The sequence below is a fragment of the Amphiprion ocellaris genome, chromosome 19 (assembly GCF_022539595.1).
Source record: "Amphiprion ocellaris isolate individual 3 ecotype Okinawa chromosome 19, ASM2253959v1, whole genome shotgun sequence".
NCBI classification, from domain to species: domain Eukaryota; kingdom Metazoa; phylum Chordata; class Actinopteri; family Pomacentridae; genus Amphiprion; species Amphiprion ocellaris.
In genome coordinates, this window is record NC_072784.1 from 18277302 (window position 1) to 18303582 (window position 26281).

The window sequence follows — 26281 nt, forward strand, 5'->3', positions numbered from 1 at the left end:
GTCAAACGTGACTCCAAGATTTCTTGTGTGATTTCTTGCGTGAACATGAAGGTTTGCCGTCAGTGGCCCTGTGTGGCTGGTTATGCAGGGAAACCATCGACGACCACTTCTGCCTCAGTGTCATTTAGCTGCAAATAATTAAATGACAACACATTTGTTGGGAGAGAGAAAATTGCAGATCCTGGAAGTGAACCCAGCATTTTGGACCATACATCTGCCATGACAAAAATAAACAGCTTTTCAAGCCAGAATGTGTTGTATTCTCAGAAGAGTGCTTGAGGTAGTCAATTAAAGCTGCTCACTAGCCTTGAAAGTCCACAGCTGTGATGATCCATCCAAAACAGAACTGTGTTAAACTGTGTTGTGACTAATTTTCTAGCTGTTTCACAGCCGTTACTACACAGGTTTTGCTGCATTTTGTCTGGCAGATTGAGCAACTCCCTAATTGTTTTCAGAGCTTCATCTGCCACCTGAGATTACATGTTTTACCCCCTGCAATATGAAAGAATACTCCTGACAGACTTAAATGCAAACATTTTATTCAATACGATTTGCACATCAAAACATATCAAAACCAGATACGGAGAAGAAAATACACTACTATGCACATAACATCATCAAACAGCCTACAAATCACTCATACTGAGGAACTGACTCCATGGAGCAGCCAGCAGCAACATTCTTGTGAACAGAGGCAGTCAAATCAAGTCCAACAAACAACCTACCTTTTCTTTCGTTTCTATTTTTTATTCTGAAAAGCCCAGCAATTTCCTCTCAGTGCACATTGTTCTACTTCACCTCCATAAATATGGATCCAGCAGTTTTATTTTTCCTATTGTGCTAAAAATCTTGCAGCTATGATTTCTTCTCAAAATAACACAACTGAAGAGAGCAATGTGTTTTTTATTCTATAAAACTCAGCCTTTTTTAGACTCTGATATTTGCATTTCAATATATCTCAGCTGTGGCTCATTTATTTCCACTCTGACATACTGATATGGTGTGTCCTTGTAGAGGAAATCCAATGGACCAGCACAAAAGCCACTTTAAGCCTTAACATACTAAAACTTTTTAAAAAGGATATAGGATAAAGTTCTATCCAATTTTGATGTAAACATGGTTCCCCGTTAAAATAATAAAAGAGCCATGAACTAGAGAATATTTGATTTTTCTCTTAAAAAGTTCAACTTGACTGTCAACTACGTAAAGTACAAGAATGGAAGAAAAATAAATATTACTTTGAAAAAGAAAACACACAAAGCTGAGGGCTCATTCAAGGTATTAAACATGGACACAATATGCTACTGAGCTGCACTCAAGGGCAGGAAAATGAAAAATATGTGGAACTTAATCACACGCGAAAAAGAAGCATCTCTTGCCCTGGGGCACAAGTTCATAAATACAATGAACAATAAACACAACATCAAGTGTGCCCCTGGGACAGATAAGACTAAAATGTGAGAAACAAAATAAGCTCTGAGTTTTGTATCACAATGTCTTCATATGTTAGTCAGCAGAAAAAGACAAATTAAAGAGAAATGACCGAGAAAAGTGAAACCTTACCATGATATTATTCATCTTCATCATAGAAGAGAATCACTGTCCAAATGCACAACTGCAGAAAATTGTTCAAATAATGTAAATGAATATCTGTAAACCTGCAACTTTAAATAAGTCATGCTCCCACAGATCATGCCCACATGGTAAGGAGAGTGGAGCATGAATATCAACACAAACTGCTGTTTCTTGAACTGTTTATTTGTCTATTGCAATGACTAAATGGACTATAACATAAAATGCTGTTCCACGATGTCATTACCAAACAAGCATGGCTCAGCTCAACTAACAGGAATGTCACATTTGGTCCCATGTTAAATAGCCCTGTATGTCTAGACCTCCATGTAGAAAAGGTTTTATGGGCACTGTTTTTCATTTAAAGTCACTAACTAGTATGCTTGTAACTTACAGATACATAAGTTTACAAGACTGCAACGAGGCTCAATAATGCTGGTTTATTTACTGTTTGAATGCATTGTATTTTTCTTGTTATATTTCCTATTGCTCTGCCTACAAAGTAAAGGTTTTCTGGATAATTGGGGTTTACAAGTACAGAGAAAAGAGTCTGAAAAGATAGAAAAAAATGAAGTACTTCACAGTGATAAACTGATGCCAATCAGAAGCAGGATTTCTAGAATCTAAAATCATCTCTCACACACACACACACATACTCACAGCTCATCAAACTGCACACACGCACGCACGCACGCACGCACGCACGCACGCACACCTCATTGTGGTTTACCAAGCAGGCTAGACAAGAAGGTAGACCCCTGGCTGTCTCCCCGCCTAGGACCCCCTCCTCCTCCTCCAAGGGGATCCATCTGGTTCAGTTCAGACTGATCCAGCATTTCAAAGTCCTCTCCGTCCAAGTCTGTATCCAGTTCGGAGCTGGACTGCTTGCGGTAGCTTCGGTGAGCCCCGGCCTTGGGGGGGCCTTCTCTGTGACGGTTAGCAGAAGCCCGAGGTTGCATTGCCCCAGCCAGCGCCGCCTGGATCATGTTGCTGGCAATGACTCCAGCCAAGTCTCCAGTGAAATTAGAGGCAGGTGGCAGGCCGCTAAGACAAAGTTCTGCATCTAGATCCTCCTGGTCTGAGTCCAGATGACCCTCCACATCCAGTACTGAAGCCCGGTGACTAGCTAGCCCAGACTGACCCAGACTAGGTAGCCCAATGCTTGTGTCGTCATCATCATCCATTAGAGTAGCATCAGGGTTTATGGAGGGAAAATCTGGGAGATCTTGGGCGAAAGACTCCTCAGCATCACTGTGTCTGTCAAAATCTGACCAAAGTACAGACAGAAAAAAAGGTCAGTGGCAGAAGCAAACTAGAAAATGAAGGAATAAAAAATCTGCAATAGTTGTTTACTTACCTTCAGAGCCCTCTGTCAGTGGAGTTTGGCCACGCGATAGGTTAAATGTTCCATTATCAGTGTAGGAAACCTCAGCATCCGAATGCTCAGAGTCTGTCAGTGCAAGTTCCTTCGCAACAACAGCATCATCAAACTATGAGAAACAACACAGTGAAATAAGTATGGTAAATAATGTTGTGTACTATGGTGTTCTTTTAGATGTCAGTCAGGTTGTCCATTTAGTTATTTTCTCTCTTTGCTTCCTCTTACACACCTTCTGTACGGTTCACCCCACACACGTTAAGGCAAGAATATGTGACATTATGTAACGTTCCCAACCTCAACAGGAAGTGTGCTACTGTAACTACCACTGTGCTAACATACAAAGCAGCACATATGTGGTGGATGTTTTATGTGTACACTTTCATTTTACAGCGCACAATTTTCTCCAAACAGAACAGACTAGGAATCGAACAGAATAGAGGCGGTACCTGTTGCAGCATTTTATAAAGACAAGCTTTGACTTGTCTCTAAGTACACAGCATTAATCATGTACACTGAACAAATGTTCAGGATAAGTAAAAGTAAAATTTGGGTTTAGAAAGAATTAAGTGCATCAACTACTACAGCACAATGTAAATACAACCTTTAAGACATTGACAAATACAAAAAATTGAATGTCCCTGATTATACACAATAGTAATCCAGCAGACCATATTCACTGACAACAACATTAGCAGAGGCAGTGACAGTATAATCAGAATACTGACACACAAGTAAAACAAACTTACCGTTGGGCAGAAAGCAGCCAATTCCTCCTCACTGTCACTCGCTTCACCTGAGCCTGCACCATGTATAGGCTTTCGTAGGACTGCAGAGAGGAATGACAAATAAAAACGATAATTGTCACTAGCCTATACAATCTGCGTGTGTGTGTGTATGTGTATGTGTATGTGTATATATATATATATATATATATACAACCCTTGTAATGTCCTCCCAGTTGCCATACACCTTTTGTCCTCTGGGGTCAAAGATGACCCCGCATGGTTTGACTGTTATTTAAAGCATATAGTACAAATTGTCAATCAAATCTGTGTTACACCTTTAGTCTTACTTCAGTCTAACCCAACACCACGATTTTTTCCCTTCATTTTGGAATTCAGGGAAAAGACAGATCTTGTTATATAAAAGAATATGACGGCAAAAGATTTTATTTGGGGTCAGAATGACCCCAGGACAGCAGGAGGGTTAATGATTATTTTGACATAAACAAACTGAGCATGTAATCCCTTTATCAGCTGAAACGAATATCTTTAGCACCACCAGAGGGCACAAAAACACTGACCATTACAACAGGACAATTTGTTGCACTTGACTGTGACATTTGCCATTTCAGTCAAAGTAAAAGTGAGCCTGATGGTGGCACTTCTATTTAATGCAGAGACTCTCAGAAGAATAACACTGCAAGTTATCGTTGCAATACATTTATTTATTTATAGTCCAATTGACCGGACAGCTCCCTGTTTAGCAAAAAGAACACAAAAAAGAAAATTTTATGTACAACTTACACTGATTATCAATTGGCTTTGACATCATGTATCCACGAACGCTGAAGTCCAGCCGCTGCAGGACCGGGTCCAGCTTCACACACACATGCTGAAAAACCCTGTGATAGGCTGCCAGGGGGCTCAGAAGAGTGGCTAACACTAGAGGAGGAAAGAATGAGAATGATTACAGAGAAAGAGTGATTCTGTTGGGTGGTTTGGTATGTGTGATAAAAAAGTTGTATGCAATTATTAATGTCTAGATTTTGTGGTGCAACACTGCTCACTGTACCCACAAATCTATTGGTTTCAGAAGAGACATAGACAAAGCAAGACAGAGGAAGCAGCAGGGAGTTAACATGTAGAGTTGGAAGCTGCTGTGGATTGTTTCAGACGTCATAACAGAGGACCTGGGCAGGTCTTCCCTGCCTAGCTCTGCAGCCTACATGGGTTGGGTTGAAGGCTGGGAGATTAGCCTGGTCTCTGTCTGACCTCCTTAGCTTTCTGCCTGGCTCCATTCCCTGCTTTACTCCTGTCTTGTATGCCTCATCCACGCTTTAATCACCTCACAGACAGGGCTTTGGCACTGAGGCCCCACAGATCTGGTTTCACCACTCATGCATTTTTGATCAGACCAGTCAGGTGGAGTTTCCCTGTCAACATGGCCTTGCAAAGGGGTGTGGATCAGTACTTAGGACTGGTTAAACTGCTAGGACTCACAAGCAGAGTAGGAGAGCACTAATCCAGGAATGTAGTGTCCAATCACAGCCAAGCAGGTGAACACTCCACAGGTAAAGATGCAAAACTGTCACAGAACAACAAAACACACAGAGGAAACAAGTCAGCACCTATCATATATGTTGACCGTGGTGTATTTATCTATAGCTTACCAGTGAATACAAACAACAGATCAGAATCATAGGTAACCAGAAAAAGGGCAGGGACATTAAATACAGTACATGTTTTAAAATGTGATTTTTCATACCTTACAACCATGCAGAAAGTGAAATATTACATTTTTGGGTGTTATTTTGGTAGTTCTGTGTGGTCCTTACTTTGCCAGGGTTTTGATGTTTGTACTGCACCACACTGGATGTGAGAACTGCTGCACTGACCCAGGCCTCAGCAATGTGGTGGCACAGTTCAGGAACACTGATGATGCCAGGCTGCACCAGGCCCCAGCTGGACAAAGAGACAATATTTTAAACTTCACCTTCACCATTAAATTACAATAATTATAACAATAATAATAATTTTATAATTACAGAATTAAATTATAGCATCATTTAATACCATCATATTACCAGCTTACTAGAATCAACAAAAATTGTGGCTAGAGTAACAAACCTCTCATTTTCTGAGTCATCCACGTTTCTGACTGTGGACAAGAAAGGACATACATCACATTACATATAATATATCCCTATATACATAAACATTATATGTAAAGATAAATTGAGTGTACAGTATATACAAAGTGTCCCAATTTATCTGTGTAGTTTCTCATTCATCCAGGTCATGGTTATCCAAAGCTGTTTAAATCAATCCAACTGGACTTTTAAAAAAAAGGAACCTTTTTTTTTTTTAAAGTCCAGTTGGATTGATTTAAACAACTTTGGATGTCCCAATTTATGTTTGGCATGGTATTCGCATACTAGCTTAACTCCACTCTTTCATCTACAATCTCCTGAGGACTTTGTCTCCTCAGTAAGTAAAAGAAGTTGAAAAACAAGTGCTGAGGATTAACCATTCCATATGTCATAACACTTGCAAAGTCCATAGTGCAAGACTACTGGCTGATGGTATATCTATTTTGGCAATAAAAGCACATTTGTTGCAATTACAGAGAACTGGGGAATACTCTAAGGTGCGATTAATACAAGAAATCAATAACATTATCAAGGGAAAACAAAGGAAAAAAGTCATTTAAATATAAAGGGCCCTGATTGAGGAAATGCTTCACACCTCTAATCTTGGGCCAGATCTCCTTTCTCCAAGTATCAATACAGACAAGCACAGCCAGGCCAGAAGCCAGTAAGAACAGCAAGCGCAGTGAGGTCAAAGCGAAGAACCTGGGGGGAATAAACCAGAGAAAACAAATGAACAGACAGCACATCCCATGCCTAATTCTCCAGGAGCAAACAATAAATAACCTGTAATATTTCGCAACTTAGTGCAAAATGAGTTAAACCACAAAACCCTTGAGTGATGACCTACTATTTCCTTTCGTCAGAAGTAAAAGTATTCAAAGTTATTTAGAAGATTAACCAGATAACATGGTACGAAATTAGGATAAGTGTATTCATTATTCTTTTCTTCAAACTTAGTGACACGGCTGAAATACTAATAAAATGTGTAAGTGAGGCTGGGGAATGTATTAACTAACTCTCATCCACTAACAATGAGAAAGCTGAAGGCTGTTTATTTAAACTATGACATCATAAGCATTGTTTAAGGTGTTTTCTCATCCCCCTGCACACATTGATTTCACTGCCTGAGGTCCTAACAATCAAGATTCCAAACTGTTGCTCTAGTTTCAGATCACAAGACATAAAAATTTGTTGACCACAACAATTCTGCAGGATTGATTCTGCAAATCAGCAGTTAGAGATTAACCTAACAAAGAACTTGTTGGCAGAACACAAGCTATTGGAATTACAGTAGCGGTGCAATAGGTGGAAAAAATTGTTTACAAAAGTCTACGAAGGACTAAGTATGTTGAATAGGCAGTCACAGCAATGTAACAATTTAATCGAAAACTCCGCAGGACTTGAGATGCAGTTTATAAGGTGGTGGATTTGGATTTTGTAACTTTGTGACTGTCCTTTATTATGTTTAACAAGAAAAAAATCAGGACAACCTCCTGCCCTACTGTATGTTGCCCATACTTACTCCCCATGTGACATGACATTATCAGTCCCTTTATCACCGTGGGTTATTGATGCATATCTCTGGGCAGAAACTAGCCTGCAACACAGAGTATGTGCCGAAGCACAAGTAAAACAGAGACAGAAAAACACCCTGAAGTGCCTAGCGGTCTAATCGATTAAGGGCTGAATGCCTGATCTCCACAACCAGGCTATCCAGGCTGGCTTTCTCTCTGTGTCCCAGGTCATTGACTTTAACCATCCATCCAGGTCACCTAATTAAGCCAAGACTTGCCCCAGTCCAAAACTTGCCCATTTGTTAAACAGTGGATTTTTTGTGTAAGTGCAGTCTAAGTTTATGGCTGGCCTAATGTTAATTTAATTACACATAAAAAGGACTCAGTGACCTATACTTTATAATAAATGTCTGAAAATGTACTGTACCAAAGAGACATACAAACAGGAAAACAAAGTTCTGTCGTGGCAATAGATGAAACTGTACATTGTGGATTTGACCTAAACAGCCTCCTAAGAGCACAAGCATCAACCATGCACAGTTTTCCAGATTAAGACAACGCTCAGGAGCTACGCTACACTCTGAAGAGTCTGTACAGTGTGTCTATAAATAGACCACCACTCAGCCATCTGCCTTGTCTTGAACTGACAGGTGAAACATTTGCATTGTGTAGAAGCACCAGCTGCTTGCATTCATGCTGGCTTTCGTTTTACGACCGAGCAACCTCAGAGCTGTGTAAATGTAGGCTGCTGTGATAGTTGACACAGATACACAGGAAACACAAGTTTGCAATTAAAACCCACCAGAACACAACGTTGACCACAGTGTATAGAAGCACACACTGGAAGGGTCTTTCCCACACAAGGACAGACTGTAGGTAGGTCAGGACGGGTTCGTAGGGCCCCAATCTGGACTGAAGAGCAGCTTTGACAGCCCGGACCTGACTGTCTCGCTCGCTGGAGCATGGACGACTTCTCAGGCAGACACTGCCAGTCCCCTGCTTGGCAAGGCAGTCCTCCATGGGTGCATCTTCCATTGCTCCAGTGTGCGCCATCTTAGCGTCTACCGTCGATAACGTAAGCCTGTAAAATAAAGACTTTAGCTAAGTGGAGACAGGTAAACAGCTTGATGAGAGGCACCACAGCACCACGAAGCCGCTCCGCTCACAACATCGGCTAACAGAGCTGTGCTAACGGATTTCTTGGCTAGCAGCGAGCGGGGCGAGTTTAATCATAGCTTTGACGTCTAAAAATTCACGTCGGACTATGTCAGAAAAAAAGCATGTTATAAAAGGTAAACTAAACACGTTATAGAATAAGCTGACACTTACTATTTAGTCATTTTTGAAGAAATGTTGCGCTCTCTTCGATACGGACAATATGGCGTAACCTGTTTTTCTGAGCCCTCGGCGGTCCAATCACAATCTGCACCAGCTCTGCGTCATGCTGCATTCAGGCGCGATAGGAATATTTACCAGTACTTTGAAAGCGTTCGTAGGCAAATACATTATAAAAAACAGCCTGGTTGTTATTATATGTGACACACAGACATCTTTTGGGTTAAAAATAGTCCTGTATTCCTCTTCTCTTCTTTTAATTTTATTCTAAGAGAAGAAGAAGAATTTTATTAATTGTGGTTATACATTGTTTTAGGCCAAATAACGTGTCAATATTATAAAGTACAGCAAGTGATACTGACCTATAAATGCAACAGGTCACAAATTGACTTTCCATGACAAAGTTTGCTACTGAAATACTTATTTTTTATTTTTTTTTGAAAATACATTTTCTGACCCCTCTACATGTGCTTGTAAAACGTTCACTAGACTATTTAGTACGCCACTTTGGCTTCTCTCTCTACATTTAGTTTGTTTAAAAGTGAAGTTGAGAGATTTAAAATGTTTCCGTCCGGTGGTCACAGTGTGTAGTGACAAAGGTACTGGGAATATGCTTTATTTTAAAAGATTTTTACTGCTGAAAGTAACGCAAATTTTTTGTCTTTAACTTGCCTCGTGGAGCACATTTGTAGGGGCTCACTAGGACCACAAGAGGGCAGAAACGCTCATGGTAACAAATACAGCAACCATAGACTCTAAAAATACAATAATAATAACAATAATAATAATAATAATAATAATAATAATAATAATAATAATAATAATGATGATGATAATAACGATAATAATAATAATAATAATAATAATAATAATAATAATAATAATAATAATAATAATAATAATAATAATAACTTCAACTTTAACTTCATGAATGTCAAGAAAAAAATAAACTATTAATTCATTTGTTAAAAAAATTCAAAATAAAACTATCAAATCATTGCAGTAAATTATCACCTGACAGGCATATAGCGTGGTGTATAAGTGGTTTTGGCGAGTTGAAGAGTAGCATTAATCCATCTGTAAGTGATACCTTTTCTTTGACTGTATCAAGTCTCTGCATGTTCCTGCAGTTTTTGCTTTTTTGTGTGTTTTCAACAGTATGTAAAAATCGCCGTTGTCATTACATTTGTGTTGTAACAAAAATTTGAAATGACAAGGTTCGTGAAATAATAATAACAACAAATATTAATCAAAACATTTAATTTTAAGACAAATAAACCACTTTAAACTTGAGCAGATGGAAGTAAAATGGGATGAAAGTAAAAGAATGAATCGACCTAACAAAAAACAAGATTTTTCAAATCTGCATTGAAATATGTTAAACTAGAGTTTCCAAGTACAATAAACACAGCACCCGTAGTGTTAATCCAATCACTTGAGGGTGTATTATGAGATCCATATTACCAAATAATAATAAGGGAATGCAAACATCAGTCAGGGCCTTATAAATAAATAAGGTACAGTGGCTGTCACAAAAACTAAATATAGTTATATATATGTATATAGTTTTTTATTTAAAAAATATTATTGCTATTCATTTATTCATGTATTTGTGTACTTATTTATCTTGTTTGATGTATTTAATCAGATGCAAAATTTGAACTTTTTTATTCAGACAAACGCTGCAATGCGGCGCTACGTACTCCAGCCCAGTAGGTGGCAGCACGCAGCTTTACGGCCGGTTTGCGACCTGTTAACAAACGGTAGAAGTCTTCTTTCAGCACCAAGCGGGAAGGAGCGGGCTGGTGGTGGGGAAGCGGTGCGAGCTGTTTGTCTTGTATTATTTAGCTAGCAAGCAGGCTAGCAGGCTCGCAAAGTAAGGAGCAACTGAGGAGTGAACATGCCGCGGGAAATCATAACGCTTCAGCTTGGACAATGTGGAAATCAAAGTAAGATGGAGTTAAAAAATGCTATATGCTACTCCAACATTTTGTCGTTAGCCAGCGTCCTGTCTCTCAGTTAGCCATCCAAGATGATCTGTCAGGCGCTCTGCTGTATAACGACACTAGCTAAGTGCTAATAAGAAGTCTGGCTAGCTTTAAATACATCATAAACAGCCATAGTGTCGTTTTATTCCAGCTGACGTATTGCTAATAGGGTCTCTACTTAGATATTGTTGTCTTATTCAAGTTAGCTTCCAGTGTTGTGTACTTCAAATAGCACTGCAGGTTTGTTACCTGGCGTCTGCGCTGTTTCACTAATAATGAACATGGAAGGTCACAAACAGCTAACTAATTAATACAACTCTGTTGCTAACGTGTTCCCCTGTATGTTGTTTTGCAGTCGGGTTTGAGTTTTGGAAGCAGCTGTGTGCAGAGCATGGCATCAGTCCAGAGGGGATTGTGGAGGAGTTTGCAACAGAAGGCACGGACAGAAAAGACGTCTTCTTCTATCAGGTCACTGGAGCAGGAATTTACACCATCACCTCATTGTCTTTGGTGCCAGAAGTTACAAAAGACCAATGTTTTCTACGCATAAAAATATTCACACTATCTGTCCAGTGTCTCTCTGGGTGATGCAGATGAACTGCAAAAACATTATTTGCCACTAGATGGCGTGATTGTAGCGTAAACTGAGAGAAGCCGAGGACTGCATGGAAGTGGCAAACTAGGGCTTAACATTTAACAGATTCAGAAATTTGAAACCAAAAACTCAATATTGAATGATAAGACCGCAACTTAGGGTGTGTACTGAACAAAAATATCAATGTACCGTTTGATATTGTAAGAAATTTTGTCAATTTTTTTTTAACCACAGGCTCAAGTATTTGTTCAATCACACAGCATCTCTTCAGCAGAATGGAAGTCCTTAAACAAACAAGCATTTACTATATTGGAAATGATAATCGGCATAGTGTGGTCATACACCAGAAAACACAGAGACTCGAGGTTGTTGATGTTGCTTGTAGGAAGTTGTCCTACTCTTCCTGAAGGGTTTGTTGAAATTGGTGGACATTTTGGGGGCAAGCTCATTTAATGTAGTATCATGTGGTAGATTGTCCATCACTGTGCCGACTGAGATTATTTTTTTGACAACAAATGGAGTTGTGGACATTTACGTGTCGGGTTACAACCCTAACCTGAGATCTCGGCATCCACACAGTCTGATCATTGTCCTTTAAAGCCACAACCAACCACAGTGTGAATTATCTCCATTGTTGAGAATTTGTCACCTAGTGAAGAGCTGAAACACATTTGGTATACAGCTGGCTAAATTTACCTAGTTTCTAACGATAGCTATGAAAATTAGACATTTAAGCTTTTCTCTAAATCAGAAAAGATCATTTGCGTGCTGCATTTCTATTTTTGTTCTGCGTACATAATGCAGTGCGCCTTACCTATAAAAAAAAAAAACTATCTCTTCAATGGTTTTACAAAATAATTGTAATTGTGTCACAGTTATGTTATGGGATTCCATGTGGTAATTCTCGATCACATGTTTTAAATCTGTCACTCAGTGAACAATGAGCTGAAGTTTGACTTAAAAAATAGTTGAATCACAAATTAAACACATCTTCACCCGAAAGACAGAATAGCTTGAACGCCATTGACTCCTGAAGCAACCTACTGTAACTGTGTTTGTGAATGACATTGTTAAAAGGGAAAAAAAAACTCCAAAGTCAGCACACAGAAGTGCGTGGCTCCATCATGATTTTGGTTAAAATACGACGCCTCACAATGTTAGCCACATTTTAAAAGAACATGTTCTGCAGCAGGTTCTCTTTCATTTTCTCGGTCACCTGAACAATGGGTGCCGCCTCATCAAACAGAAGTGACAGTGATGACAACACTGACTTACTTACAAGCTTATGCCACCTACATAAATATTGGTTTTAACTTAAACAATTGAACAGTGTTGTCGTTTTTCTGATAGCATTGGCCTGCAGAAATTTTATTGCAATATCTGTCAGAAAAATCGCATTTAGATATTTTCCCCAAATTGTTCAGCCATACACGAGACTGGGCAGTGTCACAGTTTAACCACAGGTTACTGGTTGAATCTCCACAGGCTGATGATGAACACTACATCCCTCGTGCAGTTCTTCTGGATCTGGAGCCTCGTGTGATCCACTCCATCCTCAACTCCCCTTATGCAAACCTGTACAACCCAGAGAACATCTACCTGTCTGAGCATGGTGGAGGTGCTGGGAACAACTGGGCGAGTGGATATTCACAGGTGATCATCAGAAATAACACGCTTCTCTCTGCAGCCTTATGTCATTATTTGCTATTAAAGAAAATGCAGTTTTACAGCATGTAAAATTCTGCTCTGGCTTTATTTGTACCCCCAGGGTAAAAAAATTCAAGAAGACATCTTTGACATCATCGACCGAGAGGCAGATGGCAGCGACAGTCTGGAGGTAAGTTTATCATTTATCACATTCCGACTATCCCTGGGGCTGCGAGTGACAGCGGTTGTGGCGGTGTGGAATTTTAAAAACTAATTTAAAAGTAAAGCGATATGGTTGTGTGCAGTGATATCATGTTGTATAGTCTACTGTCTGACTCACTCCACCTAAAAGCAGCTTGCAATGAAGCGTAAACCTCAGACATGCAATAAAGTATCAGGTATTTGTTGTTTATTTGAGGGATTATTTTAGACTGAGCCTGTAGGAACAGCAGGGCTACTCTCTGCTTTATGGATAGATTCAACTCTTAACATTTTGTGTCTCTGTAGTTTTGTGGTCATTTTTTTAGTCTCTTTGTTGTCTTCTTTGCCTCTTTGTGATCCTTTTTAGTCAATTGCTAGTAATTTTCTGCCTCTTTGTCTTTGTTGTGCTTCTCTTTGTGGTAACTTAGTTTCTTTGTTGTTATTGTGTCTTTGTGGTCATTTAGTGTCTCTTTGTAGTGGTGTGATGCCGTTGTTTTGTATCCAGCTGTTGTCATTTTGCATCTCTGTGATCATTTTAGGTCTCTTTGTGATTGATTCTCTGATCTCTCAGTGACATTTTGCAAGTGATGCCCAGCCTGGCTCTTGAACCTCTGCTCAGTATAGGGCTGCATGATATGATATTTTGTTTTTCTGCGATTATGCATTCCATTATGAAAAAATGCAGGGATTTATTTACTCCATTGGGACACAAGTAATCATTCTACATTGATTTATTAGGGCAACTAAGTAGGGGAGTGCATCTGCTTATATAATTAAAAAGAATGTATTAATGCTGGAAAAAAAAACAAAAAACATTTGCCTTCTTTCTCATATGGCGAAACTCTGGCAAATGTTGCCAAAACAAATTAGTTGTGTTACCCCAAGGAGTGGTGAGAATTGCAAGACGCCTCTTGCAGACTACCTGTTTTTGGTCAACATCAACCTTTCTGTAGTTGAAATATCTCCACACAACTAATGTTGTTTCCTTTAGCAACTAAAGCTCCTTTTTCATTGCTTCACTCCTGTCTCTTGCTCATTTTGTTATGAACATGTGGAGCCTGAATGTCAACAAATTCTGTGAACAAAGAACAGTGTATTTGAGAACCTTAAAATTAAATTGTATCAGACAAGCTTCTTGTGTGGATTAGTCATGGAAAAAGAGATTTGTGCATGTTTTTTGTATCAAACAACAAAAAAACATTGCACAATGTGTTTGAAATAATTGGCCTCATTTCACCTTCGATGTGACGTTTACACGTGTATTTTACATGTATTTTACAGTGTTGATGCTGAAACGACATATTGTGGTGTTGCTCAGTAGGCCCCTTCATTAATCCATTCATTGTCTGAATAGTATCATGGAATACTTGATTTTACTCAGACTTGAGTTCTTGTAGTCTTTCAGGCAGACTGTTGTGTCTTTGTTGTGGTACAATGCATGTAGAAATGAATGACTCGATACATTAAAACGGTGCCAGAGCCTGTCATCTTAAAACCAGCAAAGTCCCAGCCATGCCTCACTATTATTCTTAGCCTCTTTTTTTGGTGAACTTTCTTCAGCTGCCAGCCTCCCATAAAATAACACTCGCATTTCCCCTCCAAGGTCTGCAATTTCTGTAACTCATTCACATCATGACCCCACATTATTATTTAGCGTGCGCACTTGTGTGCATTGGATAGGAAGGTGGGCCGAGCTGCCATGGGCGTGTGTATGTTGGCAGGGTGTGGCGTGGAGTATGTCTGGTGATAATAGCCGGGCGAGCGTAGAAGGCAGGTATTACAGGGCTGTCTTGGGGGGTGAGGGAGCCTATTTGTGAGGTGGGGCTGCACTCCCATTTATATAACTGCCTAGGAAGAGAGGCATTTGCTCACCCACACACATTCAGCTTTCTGCATCAGTAGAGTTTACAGTAAGCTTTGCACACATGTGGCACATGCTGCGGCTTGAAATTGCAGGTAATGAGTAACCCTTTGTCTTTGTAGGGATTTGTCCTGTGTCATTCGATTGCCGGGGGGACGGGCTCGGGGCTGGGATCGTACCTACTGGAGAAGTTAAACGACAGGTCCACAAGCACACATGCATCTTGTTAATTTTTCTTGTGATGTGATGTCTGTGAATAATACACATTTTCTCTTCTTCAGGTACCCAAAGAAGCTGGTGCAGACTTATTCTGTTTTCCCAAACCAGGATGAGATGAGTGACGTGGTTGTCCAACCATACAACTCGCTGCTCACTCTGAAGAGGCTCACCCAGAACGCTGACTGCGTGGTGAGCAGCCGTGCTCAAACGATGGATGTTGGTTAATCCCACTGCTCTTCTTTGCTTCACAATGCAGCCGTGGCACCAAATACCCTCCCAGGATGACATAAAAATGTGAATTCCTTTATACAAGCCCTGGTTAGCTTGTAATGGTGCCGCTTGAACCAAAGTTCAAATGCAACACAGTAGCTAAACTGTTCCGCTGAGCTGAAACGGGAAACTAAAATTATTTTACTAAAAAAAGTGGATAGTCGTGTTGCCAATAAAATAACGATGTGATGTGAGACTGTTAAAGAAGTTTGGCCTAATGTGTTCTGACGTAAATGTCAAAGATCAAAATGTAGTTAGTGGACATTTCATACTCTATTGAGACATCAAAGACCTATGAAACTTTTGCAAGAAAAATGTTTGATTAAGTCTCTTAGGCCTATTATAGACTGTTCTTGCAGTTTCTTATATAAATACAGTTTTTTTTTTAACAGAAACCCACATTGCAACCTGCTAGATTTGTTCTATATTGATTTTCAGTGAGTAAAGTGTTGCGAAAACAGTGTTACTTCACCATAAAGTTCCACCTTTTGTGCCTTAAAGTTAAGTAAGTTGTACATGCAGTAAGCATTAATACATGCTCTGATATGTCTTTTTCTCTTGAAACTTTTTTTATATTTAAATTACACTTGCTTGTTTTATGAAAGTAATGACAAATACTGTACAGTTTAATGTTTGTACTTTTATCACATTCCCTGTTGAAAATCTGCTTTTTAAGTCGCTCCACTGCTTGTATAACAGACGGCTAAAGAAGCAAACTGCAGTGCCAGCATTGAGGCCTTACAAAATCGAACTTATTAAATCTCAGTCTTAAATTGGTGATTGTATTAGTCTGAGATGCTCTGGCAGTCTAATGGTGTTTCCTCTTTAATACCTACTTCCTCCAGGGTCTTGCATAAGGCCCTCATGTTGATTAAATTAGCCCCAGAGCTAATAGAATCTGCCCAAGAATCGGTCCCCCTGTTGCGTCTGCACAGTGTGTCTTTTATGTTCAACTCTCCTAACAACAGCACACTGTGTGGCTTCTTAAGAGGTTCCTTGACTGCGTCATTACTGCGATACCGTCTCAGTCTTTCTTTTCCAATCGTAGCAGTGTATTGACTTTCACCATGTCGCTGTGCTGAAGGGCATCTCTTCCTCCCTGTTTTTCCTCCTAATTTCTCCAGTAATTGCCTTTTGTGTGTCATTGTGTGTGTTGTGCATCAGGTGGTGCTGGATAACACGGCCCTAAATCGCATTGCCACAGACAGGCTGCATATCCAGAACCCCTCGTTCTCCCAGATCAATCAGCTGGTGAGTGAGAGATATAACTCAGTCTGACAACCCTTGCCTCCTTCCTTAGCTTGTCAGTCAGCAGGTTTTAGTTGCAGGTCTACTTTGCAGTCTACCTGACTGTATTTGAACAAAGACAAATGTCAAGACACAAGGTGCTCACTCCAAAAATTACGAGATTTACGAACTAGTTTGGCAAGTCGGTCGCACGTCAGACTGGATTTCAGCTTTCTTAGAAATGAGTTGCACATGGCTGTACTTTCCAAATGGTATGTTAGCTTGCTTGACGGGAGTCACACTTAGAGGTTTTGAATTTTGGCTTGCTCCTTTTAGAGCTGAGCTATAGGACCAAAATATACAATGTCAATTTTTATTTGATTCTTTGTTTTTACCCCAGGCTTTGGGTGGATTCACAAATTTTTGCATTTTTTTAAATATGTTTTTGTAGGAATATGATTTAAACATGAATAAAATGTCATACTTTTTCTGGGTTTTTATGTACAAATGAGTTGAGCAGGGATAGAAGACCTATACCACTTGTATGACTCTCATAATTGCAAAGATTTATGAATATGCAGTTTATTTCATGTACTGTTAGTACTAGTGATTTTACCTTTGTAGAGGGGTGATGTTCAGTTAAATTATCAGTTTCAGCATAGAGTGCACTATAAAAATACCCATATATACCTGGAATTATGTGATCTTTACCTGGTAAGAACACATGTTAATACAAAGTATAAATGCATGCAGAACACACTGGGATTGGAGTTCGATTTCTGGCTGGTGTACATGCAGTTTGTACAGTGTGACCACATTATTCCGAACAAAACTCCGTTCCACAGTTTGAAAAATCACCCAACTCTGCCTCTTCCTGCTGACTTAAACATGCTTGTGCCACTTTAACGCTGATGTTCCTCAGTACTTCATTCAGGCATACCCTGGACAGTGACAGAGAGAGTAACAGTACATGTGCAAGTGACACAATGGGTAGTAATGCACTAATATGACTGTATAAGACTACTAAACTCTAAATCCGCTATGTAACAAATGATTTAACCAACACTTAGAAACTGTGACTGTGTCGGAAGTAAGGAAAAGTACACAGTGTTACTTGTCTGGCTGAGGTCTCTCTGATCCTGTCTCCATGTCAGGGATAAGTTATGATAACAGGTAATTAATGAGCTATGAAGATGCTCATGTGGATCCTGCTGCTGTTTGATGCTGCAGATATTTAATTAACTAAATAAAAAGGGAGGACTTTACAAACAGCTTGAAGTATGTCACTTGTGCTGTGTTGAAAGTGAGATGAAAATGTAACTAGGTCTGACAAAGTAAGATTGTCATTGCAACTGTAATGGAAAACTTCCCAGGCTGCTCTATCAGACAGGAAGCTGATACAGTTAGATGCTGTCAGAGTAATGGAAAGGAGTGCATGTGTAAAAGCGGGTTTGAGTAAACCCATCAGAAACTACAGGTAGTAGCAACATTGCTACTTTGAAAATGGGACATGCTGTGGTTGTTGTCATGTCCGTCAGAAATGACAAGCTAATTTGCATATTGAGATTTGATCAAATGGTGGGAGCAATTGAGATAATAAGAACTTTAATACCGGTTATAAATGCAAAGTCCCCTGAATCGGATGTATTGTTCAAGGTAGCATCCAAATCTGTTGTAAATGTGAGCATGAAGCAAAAATCATGTTTCAGATTTATTGAGTTGACTCAATATATTATCTAGTCGTAACTTCTTTTAACTTCTAAGCTTTTACCCATGTCTCTTAACTTTTATACACACAGGTTTCCACCATCATGTCTGCAAGCACAACCACCCTGCGTTACCCGGGCTACATGAACAACGACCTTATCGGCCTGATAGCTTCTCTCATCCCCACACCCCGTCTTCACTTCCTCATGACTGGATACACGCCACTCACCACTGACCAGTCGGTGAGTTGTGTGATTTGGTGACGTTCAGCGAGATCAGCCAATTAAACTTTAATTATAATGGGCTCCCACGGTGTTGAGGCTGAACTAAACCGCCCTAATGTGTCTCAGGTTGCTAGTGTGAGGAAAACCACGGTTCTGGATGTGATGAGGAGGCTTCTGCAACCAAAGAATGTCATGGTGTCCACAGGAAGAGAGAGGCAGCCCAGCCACTGCTACATCGCCATCCTCAACATCATCCAGGGTGAGGTCGACCCCACACAGGTAAGGAGTTTACAGTACGTGTGTGAGGTGTTAAACTACGCTGATGTCAATAAGAAATAGCTAAACAGGATGGAGTTTACTGTGCCATAGGTGCATAAAAGCCTCCAAAGGATCCGTGAACGCAAACTTGCTAGCTTCATTCCCTGGGGTCCCGCCAGCATCCAGGTCGCTTTGTCCAGGAAGTCCCCTTATCTGCCTTCAGCTCACAGAGTCAGCGGCCTGATGATGGCTAACCACACAAGTATCTCCTCTGTAAGTGCTAATCATATTTTCACGACATTTGAGCCTGTTCAGTTACAGACTCTTGCAGTGTGTAGTTACTGTATGTGGTTGAGATCTCAGCTTGTCCTTATTCAAACTTGAGAATGTGTGTTGTCCTAAAACTGAAGTTGAGCCGCCGCAGTAGCGGTTTAAGGGAATTTCCAGGAAAATTGGATTTCAGATTGTTATGTCGCCAAACTAGACATTTCCTCAAAACTTTAGGTGTTTTTCTTTTTATTGGTTTAAACCATGTGCTGTGAAGTTGAAAAAAAATGCTGCCATGTGACATATTTTTATTACTTAATATGATTGAGAAAGCTTTTCCTGATGGTGACATTACAGCACCTACATTTCTCACTATTTTAGGTCTTAAATTGAAGTAAGGGGAAATTAGTCATTCTAAGGAAGTTTCAGTGAAGTCATAACTTCTGTACCCTTTTGTGTAACAGTAGCGAAGAATCAAAACAGAAAGTTTCAAAGAAGTCAGAACAGGAACATGAAACGTACCTCCTTTTAGAGTGTTAATTTTGATGTCCTTTTCTGCCGCTGTCCCACAGTTGTTTGAGCGGACGTGCAGGCAGTATGACAAACTGCGTAAGCGTGAGGCCTTCCTGGAGCAGTTCCGCAAAGAGGACATATTCAAGGACAACTTTGATGAGCTGGACAACTCTCGCGAAGTTGTCCAGCAGCTGGTAGATGAGTACAGCGCAGCCACACGGCCAGATTACATTTCCTGGGGCACACAAGAACAGTGAACACACTTTTCATCTTGTAGCTCAACTACTACACATTCAGCATACATGCCTAGCTAGTTTATTCTCAATTAATGCCCCTTCTTCACTCTCCACAATGTTTTTCCTACACATAGACCTCCCACAATACACCTTGTATTTGGCTATAGCTGCTTTTGTGAAAAAATGAATATTTATTTCTTGTTATAGCATGTAATAATATAGTGTTTGTGTCTCAAAATTCAAGAGACTGAGAGATAACTGTTAATACCAAGTTTCACTATATAAACCGTTATGCCAATTTTTTGGACTGTGTCCCATCCTGGAAATTCTTAACCACAGTTTACATAAAACAGACTATAACCCAATAGTTAAATGAAGTGAAAGTAACTACTTATTTTGCAGGTCTTTGCAGAAAGCATCAATATAATTTGTGTACAAAACAAACTATAAATGTCTATTAATACATGTTTTTTTTCCTATACTTCAGCCCTTGTAGCCTATTTTTTCGCTGTTTTCAACAATGCAAGACAACCTGTTGCCTTGTTTTGGTCTATTTTTATACAGAGTGCAGTACTTTAGTTTTTGTGCGGTTGATTTACAGTGAAACATTTACAGCCTAAAGAAAAACTGCCTTGATTAATGGGGGTAGGACTGATAGAATGCGGAGCATAAAGTTGGTGTAGGTTTTGTTATCCCAGACATTTCTGACATGGTGCGTTGTACCATCTGTCTGCTGCTGATACACAGTGCTCATTTGTTATCACTGTACATGACCAACAAGAATGTCAAGTTGAAGTTGGACTTGAGCCATAAATGGTGTTAAAATACCTACCATATAAACTGGATTGACATTTTAACAGCATTTGTTCTCTGCTTTAACGAAAGTAACAGTTTGCACAGATGAACACAGTGTACAAGGATAGATCTCAGTTTAACACTTCATCTCTATGCCTGTAAGTATACTTCAAAGAATAGCCGGTTCACTTGCGTCCTCTGTATTGTGAATATACTATTCCATGTTGCTTTGCTTGTTGGACCTGTTTTAAAATGATGAATAAACACATTTTCTATCATTTTTGTTTTAGATGTTATCTGAAGGCATGCTTGGAGGCTTTTATGTGCAGATCATTTTGCCTCCCATTAGTCAGACTGAGCCCAGCTACGAGATGAAACACTTCATTTTCTTTTCTCCTCACCTGGAGCCGAGTGTTCTGGTGGCAGTTCATGTAACTCAGTTAAGGCTCATTACCACGGGGGAACGTAAAGGCACTTAGCAACGCTTGCTCAACCAGCTATTGTTTTTAACCAGAAAAACTTTGGGGGAGGTAGCTCTCAGCTCTGCTGCTGGCGCCAAACTTCAGACTTTTAGAAAATGCGCCTGGTTGAAAACAATAGTCTTAACACTGCTTCACAGGTCAGGGCACAAGAAAGCACATTTTCTGAAAATGAGTCTGGGGAAAAGACGGATGAGGCTGAACAATAGTATCGAACACAATATGTTAAAATGGTGCTTTTTTTTTATTAATTACATACAGTATTTATAGGTTTTTTTTATTGCACTCCCAAGTTAGTTAAAAACAATAGTGCAATTCACTATACACATTACATAAAAAGGTACCATGCAGCATACAAACAAGCTTAATACAAAGCAAATACATCTGCAGTTTGATTTTTTTTTTCTTTTCATACATATAGCTTGGAGCTGCCTGCAGCTGCAGTAGAAAAAGCAAAGACCTGCTTCTGAGCAGGAGATGGCTGACTGTGCAATGACTTGTCAAGGCCTTCCTTGGTGAGTTAAGTTTTGAGGCTGATTATTGCATGGGGCTGTGTAGCAGACAGTGTTGTATTATCTTTACAAAGATTCTATGGCCTTAAATTCCTACATAGTCGTTCCTACAATTTATTTAAAAAAAAAAAAAAAGGTTTTATGATGTTTCATATTGAAAGAAAAATGAATGAAAGTGAAAACAGTTGAATATAAATTGTGAGATCTGTCTGCATTGGGCTATTTTCTTGTTGTAAAAACATATTAAAAAAAAAAAAACTAAACATCTTTGGTCCATGCTCAAACCCATGACTTGGCAAAACTTTGGTTTCACAAGAATACTCAAATCGTGAATGCAAAGAGGGAGCTACACAGGATTTATACATAAAAGCTGCTTTAAAGAACAGAGCCAACAGCATATGAGACTGATCATTTAAATCAAATCTAGTATTAAAATACATCTGGGTTTGCAATTAAGACATGAGGGAAAGTTTAAAAAAAATGCAAATTCTGTATAAACAATACTAGAAAAGCATCCATGGCCTGATTAGGATAGGTTTTGTTTAAATAGCAGGAGCAGATGGGGCACTGCATGGTAAATATGGAGTCAGTTCTTACATGATCCACATCACTGACTGGGGCTAAGTCCAATTTCTTCCATTGTATATACATTGTGAAAATAACAAACAAAGAAGCACCTGTTATTCTCAGCAGAACAGAGCTGCATTAGGATAGTAACTGACATAAAGCAAAATTATCTAATCAGTCAAGTGTTAACCAAGTTTCATGTCAAGGATTACAGCCAACACAAGCAGCACAACAAAGGACGAGTCAGAGCATTTGGTGGAAACAATGTAGAAATAGCTCCAAAATCCTTTGGTTTCTGTGAAACAATTAACCCAGATCCCGAATGTGTCATCAAGGAGATGGTTTTTCTTGATCAAATAGACACATACTTGCGCGCACGCACACACACATCTGATAATCCCATAGGTAAGAGGCTTTATGGCAGCCAAAGTGACTTAGCTACAGAGTTCAACATCTGTTTCCAGTTCCAAGTTCACATGGCTCACTGCATCAACAGTTCCAGGTAATGCAAGCCCAGCCCGGGACCTTATGAAAACTGACTGTCTCTGATGAACATGTCAGCATAAGGGCATATGAGAGAGTGAGTCAGTGTGTATGTGTGGCAAAGACACGGAGGGTGTGTGTGTGTGTCACTGAATGTTCTCAACACTATTCCAGCAGTGCATGAGGGATGACTGCCTTCTAGGAAAGGCAATACAAATATGGCACACTTGAAGAGAGAAAACGGAGAGAGAGTAGTGTTCTTGGTGGTGGGGGGGGCACCACAGCTTACGGTTACCGTCGGCTCTTGCGATGCCGTTACGCCCTGCTGTAGTAAGGCTCAACATCTCGCATTGTCAAGGAGGGTGGGGGTGGTGAGGGTATTGCCATGTAGGGTAACGGTTGCGTGACAGGATGGGGTGGGGGGGAGGTGTGTGACACCTCATCAGCGACCACATTGGTTTCTGTGGGTTTCTGGCCTCACTTGCAAAACAGAACCCCTTGCCTTCCCGTTCCCCTCCCCTCCTCCACTGGCCGGCTCCTTCAGCTGGAAAGCTCAGTGAGGGTTTATTTTCATGGATGGGGAGTGAAAACAGCCCTCTCTTTGTTTTGGCTGCTGTGCCATTCCCAGCGGACGAGGCGCTGGGTCCTGAGGACTGACTGGGCCTCACGGGGGGGGGGGGGGGGGGGGGGGGGGGGGGGGGGTAGGTTGTAGGTTGTCTGATCACGGGTCCCTCCTTTCAAACGGGGTGGGAGGGCAGCTCCAGGAGCGTGGGTGTCGAGACCAGATGATGGAAGCCCACCTCTGTTCTTTCTGTGATGGTGATGTCCGCACCTTCCCCTTTTCCTCGCTGGCGACGGATGGCACTGAAATACGCATTCATCAGCTGCATGATCTCAGTCAGCTGTGATGGAGGGAGAGAGAGAGAGAGAAAGGTCAAATTGGTGGCAGTCTCAGTGTCTGTCTGGCACTGTCACAAGAGGGTGGAGAAGCATGATGTCATCCAGCTGCTAGAAAAACTGGATCTTCCAGAAGCAGAGGATGATGTTGTTTGGCACATTCTAGAGGACATACACGCCCCCTTTTATCGGGGGAAAAAAAAAGGTCTTACATGTGTGTGGATGTTTCATCACTTTGGCACATTTTGTTCGGCAGCTGTTGCAGAACAAATGAAAGGACTGCACTGTGGAAGAGTTCATTTGTTCATGTGTCTCTGCGCTACTCCGAGCTCCGTGGACATGACCACCAAACCACCGTTAACCGCCACGATCATTAGCCTTATTCTCATCCCGCTAATGCTTGACTAAACATGGTGTGTGAGAGTAAAACAGTCTCCAGCCTTAACCGTCACCTGCTCTTCAACTTTTAACCATAACCCTTGAATCAGCAGCTAATCTTGCACTCGCCCTCAAGTCCAGACCCAACCTTAGTCATCCCCTGCAAATTTTCTCCCTCCTTTTTTCCCCTGCCCTCTAGCTCAAAACCCAGCGCATTCATGTCTGAGCAATATGAGGCCCTAAGTTCATAAAAGTCTTTCTGAGCTGCACTTCAATTCGCCTGTGCGTCCAATAAATAAATAAAAGCCACTTTTGTGCCCCACGAGAGATCACAGAGGGATTTTTTGTTCCGTGTGGGAAGATGCAAGCAAGTCAGTCCAGTGAAAGGCAAGATTTGTTCTCGACAGAAAAAAATGTCTGTTTGGAAGAACATCCATGTTTCTGAGAAATGTTTTGACTAATATTTTAATCTAACCACTGCAATAAAACTCGCCCCGGGCATTTAATGCCAGGAAGTTAGGCTTTTGGTGGTTACCATCAGATGGAGGGTAGGTGCAGGTTGTGTGCTCTCTATTTAAACAAAATTAATGAGTGTTTTTAAAGTGGGTCAAAGGACTGCAGGGAGGAGGGTATCATGAGCAGGCAGCATGTGTCTTTCTCTTACTTTGCAGAGCGATACTTGATGATAAGGAGGCCCTGCTGTGTACACAACCTGAATCCTGACTACAGTGGAGACAGAGAATGTCTAAACTCAGTGTAGAAACAGCTCCGGTGAATGATTTTGCTCCCTTACTCCCTCACTCCGCATACGCTAACCTCGGACATGAGTCACCATACCTTGGTGGTTTCAAATAGCAGATCCCGATCCCCAGCTGTGATCTTGAAGGTGTTGCTGTCAGATACGCCGTAAGAGCAAATCTGGCCATAAGGGAAGGACTCCAAGGCCTCAGATTCTCCCTGCTTATACAGGGAAACGGATGTAGCAGCTACACCCAGCCACAGCTTCTGGGAAAAACTCCCTGTTGAACTCTGCCGGAGAAAGAGGTGAGCAAATGTCAAAACAGCTCAGCGTCATTCCTTGATTCACATTAAGTAGCCTGAAGCCCTGAGGGAGCAAAACTTCTTTTTTTTTTTGCAAAACAAAAACTACAATAAAACTAAAGCATGACCTCATAATACTCACAATATAAAAGTCGACTTCATACAGAGTGCATCCAAAGCCCGACCACTGGCGTGCAATTGTGAGGTAGGCGGCCATACTGTCTCTGCGGCTGTAGCCGGCCAGACCTTTCCATCGATCTAAGATGGATCCCATGACGGCTGCTGCCTCTTCTTTCAGCCGGCTCCGCAGACGCATGTCCTGCTCCACCTTTTGCTTGTGCGCCACTGTAGCCGTGTGGCTCCACAGCGTCCCCGCCAGGAGGCCCGTAGGAAAACGCTGTGTGGTGGGACACCCCTGGGCCGCCACCTGACAAGGAGGCATAGCTTGCGGGGCAGCAAGAGACATAAGAACCCGAGTTTCAAGCATGTGACCTGGGAAAAGCTCATCCAGAGGCGGGCATGGGGCGTGCGTGCTGAAGTCACCCATCAAGCACTGAAGCCTCAGGGCTGCTAACGCTTGCAGGTCCTCTTCACAGGCTGGCAGTTGACCACGAACCACCATCTCATGGCACTGCAGCCCAAAGGTCGAGCCCAGAGAAAGACGGAACAAAACAAAAAGAAGGTACAGTTTGTCAGTAATAGCCTCAGTCCTGTCATCAATCCTTCCTTCCACACCCTATTTTATTTTGTCCCATAACTCTTTTATGGGAGTCCGCAGGAAAAATGTTTTAATGAAGCCAGTGCTGGCTGCCTTTTGCCCCTTCTGCACTCCAGCCAGTGCTCTTAGTCATGCTTTTTACGCACAGCTTTTTATTGCAATCACAGCCTATAAGACATTACAGACTGTGATTGCAGATTGTTAAATAAAAGCATAAATGATCCAATGAAATACAAGGAATGAATCACTTCAGGACAATAAATTACTCATTATCAGCACTGGAATGTTCCCTCATAACATGGACATAGTCAAAGGAGATTTCTTGTAGACCTGTGTTCTGCTCCGTTACCTGCTCAAAGAGGAAGAAATACTCTATGCTGTCCACAGATATGCTGTCGGCATCCAACAGGCAGTAGAGCTTGAAACACAGCTTCCACTGGGATTTAGACTCAGACTCTTTGGTGGTGAAGCTGCACAGAAGAGGGAGGGAAAGGGTTAAAGCTTGGGTTGGGGGGAAAACTATA

General features: G+C 40.9%; 3 protein-coding genes across 4 annotated transcripts in view; 1 reads left to right on the forward strand and 2 right to left on the reverse strand.

The window, feature by feature from the left end:
- Window positions 1-522: 522 nt before the first annotated feature.
- On the reverse strand, window positions 523-8773 carry retreg3 (reticulophagy regulator family member 3). Its single transcript, XM_023264178.3, has 10 exons — window positions 8669-8773; window positions 8142-8420; window positions 6421-6527; window positions 5803-5833; window positions 5511-5637; window positions 5176-5260; window positions 4480-4617; window positions 3700-3779; window positions 2930-3062; window positions 523-2839 (listed from the first exon to the last, which is right to left on the reverse strand). Exons 2-10 carry the CDS (start codon window positions 8390-8392, stop codon window positions 2289-2291), a joined length of 1503 nt encoding a protein of 500 aa, XP_023119946.2. The 5' UTR covers window positions 8393-8420; window positions 8669-8773; the 3' UTR covers window positions 523-2288.
- A 1681-nt stretch (window positions 8774-10454) lies between these two features.
- On the forward strand, window positions 10455-20960 carry tubg1 (tubulin, gamma 1). The gene is made up of 11 exons (XM_023264179.3): window positions 10455-10623; window positions 11018-11130; window positions 12743-12910; window positions 13026-13094; window positions 15089-15168; window positions 15248-15374; window positions 16620-16706; window positions 18482-18631; window positions 18740-18892; window positions 18983-19144; window positions 19711-20960. Exons 1-11 carry the CDS (start codon window positions 10575-10577, stop codon window positions 19906-19908), a joined length of 1356 nt encoding a protein of 451 aa, XP_023119947.1. The 5' UTR covers window positions 10455-10574; the 3' UTR covers window positions 19909-20960.
- A 426-nt stretch (window positions 20961-21386) lies between these two features.
- The window catches only part of plekhh3 (pleckstrin homology, MyTH4 and FERM domain containing H3), a 36656-nt gene continuing 31761 nt past the window's right edge, over window positions 21387-26281 (reverse strand). For both annotated transcript variants that reach the window (XM_023264194.3, XM_055005415.1), the window contains 4 exons: window positions 26107-26227; window positions 25182-25670; window positions 24836-25027; window positions 21387-23625 (listed from right to left, as the gene is read on the reverse strand). In XM_023264194.3, coding sequence (XP_023119962.1) covers window positions 23461-23625; window positions 24836-25027; window positions 25182-25670; window positions 26107-26227 — 967 coding nt within the window. In that variant the 3' untranslated portion in view covers window positions 21387-23460. The remainder of the gene's footprint in view (window positions 23626-24835; window positions 25028-25181; window positions 25671-26106; window positions 26228-26281) is intronic.

What these genes read in the sequence shown, in the direction of transcription:
- retreg3 (XM_023264178.3), bottom strand. Translation starts at nt 8,392, where the DNA reads ATGGCGCACACTGGAGCAATGGAAGATGCACCCATGGAGGACTGCCTT. An exon ending in AACATCAAAACCCTGGCAAA is followed by an intron (nt 5,261 to 5,510) that starts GTAAGGACCACA and finishes GTTCTGTGACAG; the next exon opens with TTTTGCATCTTTACCTGTGG. An exon ending in AGTGCTCTCCTACTCTGCTT is followed by an intron (nt 4,618 to 5,175) that starts GTGAGTCCTAGC and finishes TTCCTCCTCTAG; the next exon opens with TGTTAGCCACTCTTCTGAGC.
- tubg1 (XM_023264179.3), top strand. Translation starts at nt 10,575, where the DNA reads ATGCCGCGGGAAATCATAACGCTTCAGCTTGGACAATGTGGAAATCAA. An exon ending in AAGACGTCTTCTTCTATCAG is followed by an intron (nt 11,131 to 12,742) that starts GTCACTGGAGCA and finishes GAATCTCCACAG; the next exon opens with GCTGATGATGAACACTACAT. An exon ending in GGGCGAGTGGATATTCACAG is followed by an intron (nt 12,911 to 13,025) that starts GTGATCATCAGA and finishes TTGTACCCCCAG; the next exon opens with GGTAAAAAAATTCAAGAAGA.